This window comes from Schistocerca piceifrons, chromosome 5 (genome assembly GCF_021461385.2).
Source record: "Schistocerca piceifrons isolate TAMUIC-IGC-003096 chromosome 5, iqSchPice1.1, whole genome shotgun sequence".
Lineage (NCBI taxonomy): Eukaryota > Metazoa > Arthropoda > Insecta > Orthoptera > Acrididae > Schistocerca > Schistocerca piceifrons.
In genome coordinates, this window is record NC_060142.1 from 307671987 (window position 1) to 307689496 (window position 17510).

At 42.3% G+C, this 17510-nt stretch overlaps 1 protein-coding gene across 1 annotated transcript in view; it reads right to left on the minus strand.

Moving 5' to 3' along the window:
• LOC124798962 (neuronal acetylcholine receptor subunit alpha-7-like) overlaps positions 1–17510 on the minus strand; it is a 341236-nt gene that overhangs the window by 287014 nt on the left and 36712 nt on the right. Inside the window, exon 2 of the mRNA XM_047262497.1 lies at positions 3774–3818. Within this exon, the coding sequence (XP_047118453.1) occupies positions 3774–3818 (45 nt within the window). The remainder of the gene's footprint in view (positions 1–3773; positions 3819–17510) is intronic.

Below are 17510 nucleotides of genomic sequence, written 5' to 3' on the forward strand. Positions count from 1 at the left end.
ATCGTCAGGTGCGCTGACGAACTGAGCTTCTGAGGGCGGGCAGCCGTCTTAAATCCCCACCCCTCACGAGGCGGTCTCTCTGCGATCCGCGCCCGGGCGTCTGCGGTCGGTGAGGCGCTGGCGTCGGCTTCTGTGGTGGCGTCGGTGTAATTGCCTCGTCCGTCCTAGACGCCCGTTCGTTTCCTTTTCTGAGCGACTTTTTAATTCGACTCAATACTGGTCCCAATGCCCTGCTGAGGTTGTAGGTGCAATCTCGTTTGATGAGTCCGATAGCCTCTCCAAGGACACTGTCCCAGTATTTAGATGTCTGTACCAAGACCCTGGTATGTTGGTAGTCCATTTCGTGATTTTCGGAAAAACAGTGCTCTGCGACCGCTGACTTGTTGGGGTACCCAGCGTGTGGAGATGGAAGAAGTCACGGAGAAAGAGATAGCCACTGCCTTTATACCGTATGCTGGCCCACTATCGGGAAAATAGGACGAATATTGAGGAAACACGGAGTAGGAACTGTCTTTGGGGCACCAAGTAAAAAGCTAGCATTATTGGGAAGTGTCAAAGACGATCTCGGTTTTGCGGAAGGCCGCCATATACCAGATTCCGTGTCAATTTGGGAAGACGTATATTGGACAGACAGTGCGCACCATCGAAGATCGTTGCCGAGAACATCAGAGGCACACTCGACTTGGGTACCTCAACAAGTCGACGGTTGCAGAGCACTGTTTGTCCGAAAATCACGAAATGGACTATCAACATACCATGGTCTTGGAACAGACCTCTAAATACTGGGACAGCGTCCTTAGAGACGCTATCGAAATTCGTACCAGGGACGGACTCATCAACCGAGATTGCAGCTACAACCTCAGCAGGGCATGGGAACCAGCACTGAGTCTAATTAAAAAGACGCTCAGCAAAAGAAACGAAAGGGCGACTAGGGCGGACGGGGCAATTACACCGACGCCACCGCAGACGCCGACGCCAGCATCTCACCGACCACGGACGAGCGGACGCGGACTGTGGAGAGAACGCCTCGCTAGGGAAGGGAATTTAAGACGGCCACCCGGCCTCAGGAGCTCAGTTCGTCAGCGCAGCTGACGATTTCAACATGTCTGATTGCAGAAATATTGTGCCCGTTGGACACTATCGACCGGCAGTACAACCATGGACTGTTCGAGCAATGACAGACCTAACATAGAACTGAGTAAGAAATCCTCTAGCGCAACCAGTAGCCTCCAATTAGAGAATTTTATAACAGTGTAATGTAGAGTTAGGCATGAAATTCTTCTTGGCTCGTTGTAGGGGATTGCCGATTCGCTGGGGGCTACTTCAAGAGCACAAGGCACCCATTACTTGCACTCTTGTGACGGATGACATAGAGGGCAGTGTCTGCTCCACCGAGAGTGTCAGGCGAGGACAGCAAGACCTCGACAGAATTAGTGTTTTATGATTGATAGTCAGTTTAGTAAACTTATATGGATTAAGTAACCACAGAATCTCATCAGATAAAACATTAGTCATCTCCTTAAAACATCGCACACTAGTTACATTGGAACGATCTAGCTGGCGTAGAGCTGATATCTTCCCTGGTTCACTTGTGTCATGGCAGCGAATCAGTGTGTGTGTTCCATGCTGATGTACGAAATATGCGCAATAACAAGGGTGACTTTTCTGAAAATAAAACGTGTTTCAGAATGAATTTTTACTCTGCAACAGAATGTGGGCTTGTATGAAACTTTCTGGCAGATTACAATTATATGGCAGGCAGGGTCTCGATCCCCGGGCCATTGCCTTTCGCAGGCAGGTGCTCCACCATTTTTTTTAAAAATATCATTTTGTTCGTTATTGGTCATTGCATTTGTTCGAGGAAGACGTTGCATGACACCCGTTCAAGTCCATCGTTGATACAGTTACTCAGCTATTTTTTTAAATTTTTTGTGTTACAGAGGGTAGTTAGCCCTCTGACTGAATACGCTGAGCTACAGCTCTACTTTCGCAAGTACCTCATCTCCCACCCCAAATACACAGTTCTCCTGTGAAACTTGTGGGACTAGCATTCCTACGAAGACTCTTGGAAGACTTTCAGACTGCAAGTTTCGCAAGAGATGTTCTGTGAAATTTGTAAAGTAGGATATGAGGTACTGGCGACAAATTGTGAGGACAGGTCACGAGTCGCCCTCGAGTAGCTCAATTGATAGGCCACTTACCTGCCAAAGACAATGGACCCAGCACACAGTTTTAATCTGCTAGCAAGTTTCAATAAATGTTTCAGTGTTAGCCTACCGTTCGTCTTTCATTCAGTTTTTCCTACATTTACAGTGCCTGACCACTGTTCATTTTTCAGTTCAGTTGAGAGACAAATTTGTTTAGTGAAAACCAGTTAGGTGCCCTAACATTTTCTTCATATAATATTTCTGTTTATGTTACTACTGTGTTATCTTCGGTTACGATAGTCATTTATCACATGAGGTCTTTTTTGTTGTTGTGGAAGGACATTGAGAAAAATGTATTTTTGCACTTACTGTCAGTTAAGAAAAAAATATCTTGTTAAAGGGTATAAAGGAAACAAATAGCATTTATTCCACTAATTATATGTGTACAGGATGCTCCATAATATCTATTACAGGCTTCTGGAGGTTGCAGAAGGGACTTAGTAGATAAAGTTTTGATAAGGATCCGTGTACGGAAACATATGTTCGGATGAAAAATATAAATTTCGGATCACTTTCGAAGTTTCCGATTTACGGTACGCACGTAGTGGAGACGATGAGCTCTGGCGTGTGTAATCTACGGGAGTTGGTCCACGTGGCGATCCTGCTATTCCATGCAGAAGTCGTATCTGCGACGAACACATTCATACGCACTGTCCGCAAGCCATGGTGCATGTTTGTGGAGAACTACTATCAATACTTATATTTGTGAACGAACCAGTTTCTCGCAGTCTTTGTTGTAGTTAGACGAAAATGGTACGTGATGGATTGAGACGATTCGGAAGACGTTATCGGTAGATAGGTTGTGCAGCTCTGCCATTAAGTACCGTGCAACGAAACTGGAGATTTGAAAATGAGCCGATCTTCAAGCCTGTTTTACATCTAAGCGATACATTTTAGGATATAAGTTCCTTATCAAAGCTTTTTTGCGCTAAATTCCTTCTACAACTTCTAGAGGCGCAATAGGAATTGTGAAACACCATCTATTAGAGTAACAAAACGTGATCTGATAGCTTTCCTCTCTGAAATAAGACATTTTTCTGCAATGAAGTGACAGAAGAATTCACTTACATGAAAAATTGAAATTTTTCATAACAATGTTCTGAGTCTAGAATATCCTCATAATTTTTATTTGTGGACCATTAAAGTCGGTTCAAACAGCTGCGATTCCAGTACGGTTGTAAAACGCTAACACACTTTCTGTACACATACGTCAGAAGCGTTTTAAAAGCTAAATATGCGAGAATCGCCTTGAAAGCTACGCAGAAAGGAGGATCTGTAGCGAATTTCACGCACTAGTGTCGAACTAATGTGCATTTTCTGGCAACTAGAACTATGTCTCGTTTGGAACCTGCTACTTTTCGTGCCAAAGTTGTGTATCGAATACAGTTTTATTATAAGAGATGGATTAATAAGGTGGTTCAGATACATGGATAATAGGGAAGGCTTTCTTATCTAACGAGGTTCTACAGTTACGTGGTTGTCTGGGGAAAAATTATGAGTACAAAGTATATAAATTTGCGCATCTGCCGTGTGTGTTTTTAATGAATCAGCAGTTAAAACACTTACCAACGTAAGCCAAATATTTGTAATTAGGAGTTGATTCTTCTCGTCCTATTGCAAGACACAACAGAAGGGAAACAACTGTTGTTAGTGACATGGCATTTCATGCAGCAGGCAGGCGGGCGCGGTCCACAGGCTCAGGAGTTTCATTTGGGGGGGGGGGGGCTAAAAGGGGGGCGGGACGGGGGGCAGGGATGGTGTCTGCGGCCGCTGACCTCTGGACGATCCCAGCCAGCTCAAATTCATTTTACTGCCTCCTCAATGCCATCTGCGAAGTCGTCGGAGTAACATTTCTGATCATGCAGCTGGTCATTAAGCAGTCATTATCACGTACATCTATACCTGGCGACTTCGTTCTTGAATTAATCATGGGTGTCATCCTATCTTCACCCGACGTGCGAATTCCACAAAAAAGAGTCGATACCTTGCGTCTGATCGATTCTGATGAACTTCAGCAATACTGGTCGGTACCCACTGGTAGGTAGCTGGTGTGAAAGGGCTTAGATCCCTTCATATAAGTTTTCAAAAAAGAAATCGGGGTCAAAGGTCATTAGGCAGGACCCATTTCAGATCGGGTAACACTCGAAAATAATGAAAATATGTTTGTACCCTTTGGTCCTGAAACACAGTATTTTCCGAAAAATCCAAGAATTAGCGATTTCAAATCATTTTGAGCACACTTCCGTAGAAAAGCATTTGCTATCTTGGGGGGGGGGGGGGGTATAATCGTGTAAGATATAAAACTTCTTTTATTTAATTTTATAGCACGTAAACTGCGAGACAGCTTTCGTTCTCTTGCCAATGTGTTAAAAGTACTGAATATCGCGAGATTAGAACCTCAAATCCACGAATCTTGACTGTTGGCCTTTCAACACTTAGCTGCGGACCACTTACATAGCATACATAGAGCTTTCCGTCGCAAATATGTCTGCAATTTCTCGGAAAATACTAGGTTACGGGCCTGAAACGCATATAAAATTTTCACATTTTCGATTGTTGTATGTTTCCAGTTGGTACGAAACGGATTCTAAGACATATATTTCGTCTCGATTTTTTCGGAAACGAAAGCGTCGTCGAACGACTTTCACAGAAGCTACTTCCTAGTGCCCCTTTCTCCCACCTCCCTCCTCCCCTCCACTACTAATCTCATCGAAATCGGTGTATCATAGGATATTTTCTCTATTGCCGTTATGAACGTCGAGCAGTCGGATAACATACTTTACAATGGTAGTATCTTATTCATCTAGTTGATGAATTTGGATCTACGTCTCACAGCTAATTAAATTTAGAAATCTCCAAACACACAGCATTATACCATTTATTTCACACATGATTAGTTTCTAGGATTCAGCATTTATTCTCAAACGCCACCGGTATAACAAACAGCGGGCGTCTGTGCTTAGCGTTACTTCACTTGCCTTACGACTTGGATTATTAGCGTTGGCTCGTACGTGCATACGCTGACTGCGTTAATTCAGTGGATGTAGTTGCTCTTTGTTAATCGTTTCACTAACGGAGCAAGCAACGAAGTACCTGATATACATTGAAATGTGATAAAAGCGTAAGCATTTGTCTTACAGCGTCGTACATTATTCGCAGATAGTTCTGTAAAGAAATGATTTTCCGTACCTTTTGGTAATAGTTTCACCTAAAGTGATCTTTGCAATTTTTCCATTTTGATGTCAGCTATCCTTAGGCTTTCATCAGTGTTTGTTATACAGATCACATTTGACAATGGGAGTTGGTCTCCTAAACTAATTCTGTCTTAAATAACTGGCGTAATGTTGATGTTTGGAGATAATTTACAGATTTCCATGGAATGCAACACGGAGTAAACTACGAAGACGTATGCGTTTGTATTCACAAACAGCCTTATGACGAGTGTCGAAGTTTACACCGTGTAACACTATCATTTACCCTTTCGCTCCGTCTAATCCCCAACTGCACTTGAGTTCGAGCACTTTAGAAGCCACTTTTCCTCTCACTTTACCGTAATGATCAATTTGAGAGATTCATATGGGAGAAAGTATTACCCTGCTTGACTCATTTTAGTTCGCGTGATCTAGGAACTTCATTCAAGCTCTCCGAGATGCCTTCTTCTGCATCTGCTACTACTTCGGTTGATCATTTCGTCGCGTTCTAGCACAGCTATCCTTCGAATCTTCTTTACGTCTATTCTGCCATATAAGGGTCTGAGTTTATGAGAAATATTCAAGGATCGCCGAATGAGGGTCTTCTAGATCACCTCCTTACTGGACGTATTAAACATCGTTAAGATTCTTCCACCCTTGCTACGTCTGGCATCTACTTTTCCTACGACCAGATGCTCCCCTGAAAACTTTCCCATCTATATTGTTGTGCTCGTAACTGTTTCCAGTGGCGACGACAAACGTGACCAATCAACGATGAACTAATTTTTCTGTTTACGCCTCGAGACCTTACATTTACATGCGGCTACAACTCTCCAGACCACCATTGTCCACCGCCCCAAAGATATCAGTTACATATTTTTCACTTCCTCCTCTTGGGGGAAAAGGCGGACTGTTTGCTCTTTGCAGTCACTGGTTTTTTGCTGACTCTGTGTTGCAGCTCGAGTGTTTCTGCAATTAGTTATGTTAAGGGAGAAGGATAAACTTTTAAATCCCACTTCAGAATTTATTGGGAGCTGATTACTGGAGACGCTCTTTTACTAACGGTAGAGCCCTGGGAAATCTTCTGAAACCCTGGCAAATGCTAATGATGTATTTAACACGTCGCATCTAAGACCTGAGGACGTTTCACTACGATGTTACGTGGAAAGTGACATTGGCTAGCCTACTTCTTGGAGTGTGGCAAATAACATCTCTGATCTATTTCTGAACCATGATGTAATTTGGATAGTAATAGCATTATCGTATTAGTACAGAAAACATAGTATTTCAAACCGATACATGGTACTGTGCAAAATATATTTTGCCGTCAACCAAAATTAATTATACGAACCACATTGGCGACTTTCTAAGCTACTGGAAATATAAAGTAATGATTCGATCTATATTTACGTAAATGTTACAGCACCCATCAGACTTATTTCTTACAGTGAAACGGCCCAACTGATACAGTATTTGGTAAAAGAGATCATATATTACCAGCTCTATTCTCTGCAGCCCTACACGAGGTTTTCAGCACGTAAAACTGGGATAACGAAGGAAAAGGTATATCTATTAATGGAAGACGTCTCAACCACTTTCATTTTCCTGATGACAAAGTTCTGCTTATGTCTATTGCAGAAAAACGTCAACTATACGAGGAACTTCATAGGGAAAATTAGAAAGTAAGCATGAAATCTGGTTATAATGCAAATAAAACAATGCGCAATCAACACACCGAAAAGAAAATTATACATATTAGGGGTAAAGTCATAGAACCAGTTGGCGATATTTTGTAATTAGGGCTGATGAAGACAACTAGATCGGCAGTAAAAGAAATATACAAAAGAGTAAAAGTTACCTGTACTGCTTTTGGTAAAATAAATACAGCTTCAAAAGCTAAGCTTTGAAAAGTTTGTATTGTGTAGTTGACGTTTGATGCGAAAATAATTCAAATACAGAAGGTTGATCATTTACGAGTGGAGAGCTGGATGCACGAAACTGCTAAGAGAGACAGAAAAACGAACGAATGTTTGGGGAAGAAACTGGAATGGAAGCCGCCATTATGACTATAAAGAAAACGAAGTGGGGGTAGATGGAACATATAACCTATGTAATAGATGGTATTGCATTCCACGACATAAGAAAAGATCAAGACGTTGTTGGGCAGATGACGTTAGTAAATATGCTGGATGCATTTATCTGAAGTCAACAATGAATAAAAATGTCCTGAGGAAGCAGTTATCCAGTTGTGGATGTCAGATGGCTGATGATGTTAATCTTAATGATAACGATGGGAGTGATATTAGATTGAATCCAGACCACACTGATAAACTTCCTGAGATTTGTTTGTGTTGTTTACTGATGAGGCAAGTCTTAGTTGACGCCACTTCGGCGAGTTGTGTGTGTACGTTAATGAAATGATGATGAAGACAACACAACACCAGTGTCTGAGCAGAGAAAGCCTCTGACCCGGCTGGGAATCTAATCCGGATCTCTCCATGGGATGCGCTAACTACTCAGCTAAGGAGACAAACATTTTATGATTAACTTGATGTGACAATCTTTCCGTCTTTACATCTGGAAATATGAGCTACTGAGAAACAAATACAGAAAAATATTTGAAATATTAAAAATGTGTGATTATGAAGTTTTTTCATTACTTGGCGAAATTAATTTGCTCCAGAAAAAATTACAATATAATCAGCAAAACCTGATTACCTTAGGCATGTTTGTTAACTTGTATTCCTTTCTCATTTTCTAAACGTAAGGATTTGAAAGTGCACTAGTTTTATGGGAAAGAATTTGGTGTACTGCTGAGAATAGACTTGGCCTGAGTGTTCTTCATCCTGTGTTAAAGGTAATTTTATATTTCGTACCTTCTTCACGTGTACTTTGCAACTCATTCAATGGTATCTCTTGATAATGTTATTGGTGTTGACATTTCCTACTAACACCTAAAACTACAATCGCGCGTCCGGCCATCCTGATTTAGGTTTTCCGTGATTTCCCTAAATCGCTCCAGGCAAATGCCGAGATGGTTCCTTTGAAAGGGCACAGCCGACTTCCTTCGCCGTCCTTCCGTAATGCGATGAGACCGATGACCTTGCTGTCTGGTCTCTTCCCCCAAACAACCCAACCCAGCCCCCTAAAACTAATGGACGTTGCCAGGCAAATGCCGGGATGGTTCCTTGGAAAGGGCACGGCCGAATTCCTTCGCCGTCCTTCCCTAATCCGATGAGACCGATGACCTTGCTGTCTGGTCTCTTCCCCCAAACAACCCAACCCGACCCCCTAAAACTAATGGAGGTTGCCAGGCAAATGCTGCCGGGATGGTTGCTTTGAAAGGACACGGCCGACTCGCCGTCCTTCCCTAATCCGATGAGAAAGATGACCTTGCTGTCTGGTCTCTTCCCTCAAACAACCCAACCCGACCCCCTAAAACTAATGGAGATTGGCACCTGCAGACACCCAATCCCGCTGGCGCCCCGCCCCTGGCTGAGGGCAGCTCGCACCTCGGTGTAAGTAAGTGGGGAGCGGGGTCTCCGGGCCTGTGGACGCCTGACGCAGCCAATGAGCAGACAGCGAGTGCGGAGCTGCGCCAGAGAGCAGCAGCGGCGCCTCGGCGCAGCAGACGCGAACACATAGAGGCACACACTCAGCTAGCACCGCCGCCTCGTGCCGTACCGTGCACACACTCACTCACTGCGGTCCCACTTACCATGTTCAACCAAGCGTTGGTTGTCAGAATTTGGTTCTTTTCGTCCTAGAAAAGAGAGGGGAGAGAAACAAAGAGAGTGGTCAGGTGGCGAAGACAGGAACGCCGCTGGGCTTCGGTGGCGCTTAGCTTTGCTTTGCGTTTTGCTGTGCTTTGCTCGGCTGTGCTGTGCTGTGCTTTGTTTTACGCCGCTTCGATACACAGGTCTTAGTGCTAGAGCCATTTACTGCATAACTTGCTGGCAGCTTGGTTCCTAAATACATGGAAGGCCTCTTACGCACTGCCGACTGGTCGCTGGCAGCTGCGGATACCAGCAACAATTGAAGGTTGGAGCAACCAGAAGGAAGAGATCAGGGAACAACAAGTGCTAAGTTCTCCGCTTCCAGTGTGCACTGGGATGGACGCAGAGGCCAAAGTTGTCGTAGTTTTTGTGACTACTCAGAAGGAAAATGAAGAAAGAGAATACTGTGTGTAATCCCTTCTGCAAGAACTAAAGGAGTGAGGCTATATCCAGAGTTTACTGTAGTTTTGCAGTGAACACATGCTGTGTCGTGGGGCGATCACTCTGTTTTTAAAATAATTGAAAAGCCACGATCGCTTCAATCGTTTATTAGATGACCGGTTTCAGCACTGTGAAGGTGCCATCATCAGATCTGAAACGTGGATTAACATTTATAAAATCATATGGACATCATGGCATATGAGGAAGACCATCTGATAAAATCATTGTCACGACCAATAAAAAATAATAAAAAACTGCTCTCATGGTCGTTCTTTCCATAAAATATAAAACTGAAGTCACCAAATAAAACTACCACTGCCCCTAAGTGGTCGTGATAACGATTTTATCAGATTGTCTGCCTCATATGCCATGATGTCCATATGGTTATATAAATGTTAATCCACGTTTCAGATCTGGTGATGGCACCTTCAGAGTGCTGAAACCAGTCATCTAATAAACGATTGAAGCGATCGTGGCTTTTCAATTATTTTTACTGTAGTTGTTGATCATTTACGTGACAATGTCGCAGATGTTTTCGATGGCTCTTTCATAGAGTAGCAACAGAGTGTTCCATCAAGTAATTTCATCTCCTTTTTCACAGTATTTTCATTATAAGGTGTCGTATTTTCGGCATTAAATTGTTCAGCTGCACTGACAAGCAGTTACTGTTAGTTGCAATATGTGTTTTTCAACATTTCTGCAAAGAAATGAAAAAAGTGAAGATTATTTCAAGAATCGTTATGTCATAAGACCATAAAAAATTTAATTTTTTTTTCAGACAGAAAAGATTACATGAATATTTTAAGGTGAGGTAAAAGCCAATCTTGTGAATGGTGAATAAACATTCCTTCTCAATTAAAATCGTTGTTTATCTAGTTTCCTTTCTCCTCCAGTTATTCACTGACAAAGAATCAACTATATTCTTCCACTGACTTTTTCTCCTCCCAGTTTACTCAGTGGAATTTTTGGCGTTGTGCTCTGTATCAATCGTTCGAAAAACATCCCTAAAACAGCCTTTTCGCTATCTGGTTGTGTAATCTGAGTGCGCATACGTGGGGCAATTCACATCACTCTGTTGGTTGCTACGCTCCCTGATCGTCGGGGCTAGTCTTCCTTGAATTCCTGGCCTCCGGCGACTCGTTTTACGCGAGAACCAATGTCGCCGCCGCGCAGACTTTTTCAATACCTGCCAAACAGTCGACAGTGCGTAAGAGGCCGAAACCTTTCGCTTACGTTTGCTTGCGAGCGCCTCGGCAGCTGCATGCTCGACGGATCGGGAGGATCTCGTCTTCTCTTTGCTTTGGCTTACTTTTGTAACGAGTTAATTACAGTACTGTTAAACACTGAGTGATATTGCAACTACGGAGTGAGAGTCTGAAACTGTTTCATATGGCACCCGGCAAAACTCCGCCTGGCGGAAGGCATACATGACGGTAGGAAGCCGCTGGCTTATGGCGCAATGCTTGTAAAGCTCTAAATGTTCACGGAAGTGTCTTGTTTGCATGCAAGGAACAAGTAAAGATATCGATTATACCACATTATATGTGCCACAAATAAAAATCAGTTTCAGACGGCAGCAGCTGGCAAGGCCCAACTCTCAACTGTGTTGATGAATTAATATATTTAAAATGATAATTGCTGCAGTCAGGCAAAGACGGTCAGTAGTGACAGTGTTTTATATTTCTAGGAACTGTGAGGGTAAAGTCAGTATATTGGCCCCCCGTCGCAGAGGAAACTTGTAACCTTTGTTAGTCAGAAATACGGAGAGTCATATTTCACTAATCAAATCACAGATTATAAGGCCTGTTTTTTGAGTTATGTTTTCTGATAGAGGTACACCCGCTACAGCGCTGCAGTGCCGATTCGAGCATGTGTGCTATAACAAAAGCATTCATCCTTGTTTACCTTTATGCTTATTTAAAATGCTTTAGTTGATTGATATATTCGAATGATTTGTCTTGCGTGCGTTGAACAGGAAACATGTCGATATTCATCTTTGCATTAATGGTGATTGTGGCGAAAACGCATGTGCGATGGAAAGGAAGAAAATGGGTTAGTGAGTTTATAGATGGTTGAACTCATTTTCATGATGCAGTAGTAAGTGGGCGACCATCTGCCATCACTAACGACTTGGTGCAGGAAGTTGACCAAAATTTCAAGAACAACAAAAACGTATTACAATTTTGTCCTTATGCAACGCGTTTTCTCAAATTTGAAAAAGTCTCCTGTAGTATTAATACATTTCACTGTGCACTAAGTTGTTCTTTCATTTTAATAATATCTTGTTTATCATCGTTGACGTTCACGTATTAATAACTACCAGACTGAAATTTTCGCTGCGGTGATAATGAAACTTCGTGACAGATTAAATCTGTGTACCGGATCGAGAATCGAACTCGGGACCTTCGCCTTTCGCGGACAACTGCTCTACCAGTTGAGCTACCCAACCACGACTCAGACCACGTCTTCACAGCTTTACTTCCCTCAGTATCTAGTCTCCTACCTTCCAAACTTCACAGAAGCTCTCCAGCGAAACGTGTGGGACTAGGGGTCCTGGAAGAAAGGATGTTGCGGAGCGGTGGATTACCTACAGCCTGGGGGATATTTTCCAGAGTGTAACTTTCAGTCCGCAGGGGAGTTTGCGCTGGTATCAGTCTCGAGTCTCGGTCTGGCAACAGTTTTAATGTGCCAGGAAGTTTCATAAAAAAATGGCTCTGAGCACTATAGGACTTAACATCTGAGGTCATGAGTCCCCTAGAACTTAGAACTACTTAAACCTAACTAACGTAAGGACATCACACACATCCATGCCCGAGGCAGGATTCGAACCTGCGACCGTAGCGGTCGCGCGGTTCCAGACTGAAGCGCCTTTAACCGCGTGGCCACACTGGCCGGCGAAGTTTCGTATTCCGAACATTTTGTATAATTGAACAATGTTTTTTCGGATATTCATCTGTTGATGGCAATAACGTATCGAAAACGGTAGTTTAAATATTTCATCACAATCAACGATCCTGAACTGGTAACTAATGTTTGAACTCTCAAGATAGTTCTCCTCCTTTGTAATTTTTTTTGGTACGCTTACTGTAGGAAAATTCTCCAACTAACTGCAGCGATCATAATCCAGAGGAAAGACCCAGACATTCGTATAACGTTTGAGGTTAACGATTATCTCGGAGATTCACCTTGCGCAGCTGTGATCGGTTGTTAACAGGCAACAAAAGCTTGCAAAAAAGCACTATAACGTCAATCATCGAGCTTCAGAGCATTCCACTGAAGAATAAAGACGGGACGCTGAGAGGCGACAACTGAGGCTGGAAGCAGGTAGAAGGAGACATGGGTGTACTGCGATGTTGGGATTATTCCTCCAGAAGATAGTACAGGGAGCAGCCAAAAGTACGAAAACACCAAAAACATAAGACATTACCACGTCAATACGGTAAAGGAAATTATTAGCATTCAAAACAATTTCGGAACGGATAAATACATCTCCTGTATGGTTTTATAGATAATCTTATAAGAAAGTACATCACAAAGGCATAATAATATTGTGATCTGGTGACTATGGTGGCCAGGCGAGAAGCAAAAATTTATCCTCGTTCTCACAAAACCACTCCTGGAAGATGCGAACTGTGTGAACAGAGGCTTTGAAACCTTCGAATGCAGTATTAGCATTGGGGAATAGACATTGTACCATGAGATGGACCTGATTAGCCATATCGGTCACATAATGCTTGGCAGTAATTTGATCTACATCTACATCTACATGGATACTATGTAAATCACACTTAAGTGCCTGGCAGAGGGTTCATCGAATCACCTCCTCAATAATTCTCTATTATTCCAATAGTCCAATCTCGGAAGAAACGAACACCTATATGTTTAAGTGCGAGTTCTGATTTCCCTTATTTTATTATGATAATCGATTCTCCCTACGTAGGTCGGCGTCAATAAAGTATTTTAGCACTCGGAGGAGAAAGTTGGTGATTGAAATATCGTGAGAAGATCCCGCCGCAACGAAAAACGCTCGTGTTTTAATGATGTCCACCCTAAATCCTGTATCATGTCAGTGACACTCGGCCCCCTATTTAGCGAAAATACAAAACGTGCTGCTCATGTGTATTCTCGACGTACTCCTTTAATCTTGTCCGCTAAGGACCCCAGACCGCGCAACAATACTCCAAAAGAGCACGGACTTGCGTAGTGTACGCAATCTCTTTAGTAGACCTGTTGTACCTTCTAAGTGTTCTTTCAATAGAGCGCAGTTTTGTCTTGCCTTCTCCACAACATTTTCTATGTGTTCCTTCCATTTTAAGTTGTTCGTAATTGTAATTCCTAGGTATTTAGTTGAATTTATTGCCTTTACATTCGACCGATTTATCGTGTAACCGAAGTTTAACTGATTGCTTTTAGCACTCTTGTGGATGAGATCACACTTTTCATTAGTTACGGTCATTGCCAATTTTCGAACAACACAGATGTATTTTCCAAATTGTTTTGCAGCTTGTTTTGATCTTCTTATGACTTCACTACCGCCTACAGGAAAATTAAAGAGACCTTTGGAGATAAGAGAATGACTTGTATGAATATCAAGAGCTCAGATGGAAACCCAGTTCTAAGCAAAGAAGGGAAAGCAGAAAGGTGGAAGGAGTATATAGAGGGTCTATACAAGGGCGATGTACTTGAGGACAATATTATGGAAATGGAAGAGGATGTAGATGAAGATGAAATGGGAGATATGATACTGCGTGAAGAGTTTGACAGAGCACTGAAAGACCTGAGTCGAAACAAAGCCCCCGGAGTAGACAATATTCCATTGGAACTACTGACGGCCGTGGGAGAGCCAGTCCTGACAAAACTCTACCATCTGGTGAGGAAGATGTATGAGACAGGCGAAATACCCTCAGACTTCAAGAAGAATATAATAATTCCAATCCCAAAGAAAGCAGGTGTTGACAGATGTGTAAATTACCGAACTATCAGCTTAATAAGTCACAGCTGCAAAATACTAACACGAATTCTTTACAGACGAATGGAAAAACTAGTAGAAGCCAACCTCGGGGAAGATCAGTTTGGATTCCGTAGAAACACTGGAACACGTGAGGCAATACTGACCTTTCGACTTATCTTAGAAGAAAGATTAAGGAAAGGCAAACCTACGTTTCTAGCATTTGTAGACTTAGAGAAAGCTTTTGACAATGTTGACTGGAATACTCTCTTTCAAATTCTAAAGGTGGCAGGGGTAAAATACAGGGAGCGAAAGGCTATTTACAATTTGTACAGAAACCAGATGGCAGTTATAAGAGTCGAGGGACATGAAAGGGAAGCAGTGGTTGAGAAGGGAGTGAGACAGGGTTGTAGCCTCTCCCCGATGTTATTCAATCTGTATATTGAGCAAGCAATGAAGGAAACAAAAGAAACATTCGGAGTAGGTATTAAAATCCATGGAGAAGAAATAAAAACTTTGAGGTTCGCCGATGACATTGTAATTCTGTCAGAGACAGCAAAGGACTTGGAAGAGCAGTTGAATGGAATGGACAGTGTCTTGAAAGGAGGATATAAGATGAACATCAACAAAAGCAAAACAAGGATAATGGAATGTAGCCTAATTAAGTCGGGTGATGCTGAGGGAATTAGATTAGGAAATGAGGCACTTAAAGTAGTAAAGGAGTTTTGCTATTTGGGGAGCAAAATAACTGATGATGGTCGAAGTAGAGAGGATATAAAATGTAGGCTGGCAATGGCAAGGAAAGCGTTTCTGAAGAAGAGAAATTTGTTAACATCCAGTATTGATTTAAGTGTCAGGAAGTCATTTCTGAAAGTATTCGTATGGAGTGTAGCCATGTATGGAAGTGAAACATGGACGATAAATAGTTTGGACAAGAAGAGAATAGAAGCTTTCGAAATGTGGTGCTACAGAAGAATGCTGAAGATTAGATGGGTAGATCACATAACTAATGAGGAAGTATTGAATAGGATTGGGGAGAAGAGAAGTTTGTGGCACAACTTGACCAGAAGAAGGGATCGGTTGGTAGGACATGTTCTGAGGCATCAAGGGATCACCAATTTAGTATTGGAGGGCACCGTGGAGGGTAAAAATCGTAGAGGGAGACCAAGAGATGAATACACTAAGCAGATTCAGAAGGATGTAGGTTGCAGTAGGTACTGGGAGATGAAAAAGCTTGCACAGGATAGAGTAGCATGGAGAGCTGCATCAAACCAGTCTCAGGACTGAAGACCACAACAACAACATGACTTCACTAGACGGTAAACGACAGCATCATCTGATAACATCCTAAGACGGCTGCTCAGATTGTCTCATAAATCATTTATGCAGATAAGTAACAGCGGAGGGCCTATAACGCTACCTGGGGGAACGCCAGAAATCACTTTTATTCGACGTCTTTCCGTCAATTACTACGAAATGTGACCTCTCTGACAAGAAATCACGATTCCAGTCACATAAATAAGCCGATATTCTATAAGTACGTAATTTCACTACAAATCGCTTGTGTGGTAAAAACTGTCAAAAGCCTTCTAGAAATCTAGAAATACAGAATCGGTTTGAAATCTCTTGTAAAGAGTAGTTATGTTTCACAAGAACGATGTTTTCTAAATCCATGTTGACTATGAGTCAATAGACACATAGTGTTCGAGGTAATTCATGATGTTCGAACACAATATATGCTCCAAAACCCTGCAGCATGTCGACGTTAGTGATATGGGCCTGTAATTTACTCCTACCACCTTACTTGAATATTGGTGTGACCTGTGCAACTTTCCAGTCTTTAGGTACGGATCTTTCGTCGAGCGGGCGATTGTGTATGACTGTTAAATGTGGAACTATTGCTTCAGCATACTCTGAAAGGAACCTAATTGCTATACAGTCTGGACTGGAAGATTTGCTTTTATTAAGTGATTTAAGTTGCTTCACTACTACGAGGATACCTACTCCTAAGTTACTCATGTTGTCAGCTGTTCTTAATTTTAATTCTGGAATATTTACTTCGTCTTCTTTGGTGAAGGAATTTCGGAAGTCTGTGTTAAGTAATTCAGCTTTGGCAGGACTGTCTTCGATAGTATTTCCATTGCTATCACGCAGAGAAGACACTGATTGTGTCTTGCCGCTAGTATTCTTTACATACGACCAGAATCTCTCTGGATTTTCTGGCAGGTTTCGAGACAAAGTTTCGTTGTGGAAACTACTGTGTTATAAGCATCTCGCACTGAAGTCCGCGCTAACTTTCGAGCTTCTGTGAAAGATGACCAATCTTAGAAATTTGGCATTCGTTTAAATTTGGCATGCTGTTTTCGTTGTTTCTGCAACAGTGTTCTGAACCGTTTTGTATACTATGCAGGATTAGGTCCGTCGTTTATTAATTTATTTGGTGTAAATCTCTCAATTGTTGTCGATACGGTTTCTTTGAATTCAAGCCACATCTGGTCTACACTTACTTTGTTAATTTGAAAGGAGTGAAAGTTGTCTCTTGGCAAGGAGTCGCGCGAATTTGTATCTGCTTTTTTGAATAGGTATATTTGTCGTCTATTTTTGGAGGATTTGAGGATTACAGTATACAGTCTCGCTGCGACCACCCTATGTTCACTAATCCCTGCATCTGTTTCGATACTCGCTACTAGCTCACGATTATCTTGCAGACTACGCATGCGGCCCATGGAATATGACGGCATAGTTGCTGAGTTCATCAACGAAGCCCCGTCGTGTTTTACTCTTTGGAAGTAAATTCGTCCAGATGGAGACAGTGTGCAAAAAGACGCATCCGACCAAATGACATTCTTTCGTTGCCCCATAGTCTAATTTTTATGGCTTCGGCAACACGTTTTCCTGATACGAGCACTTTCATCACTGATGAATGGTCCTGGAATTCCAGTTCGCC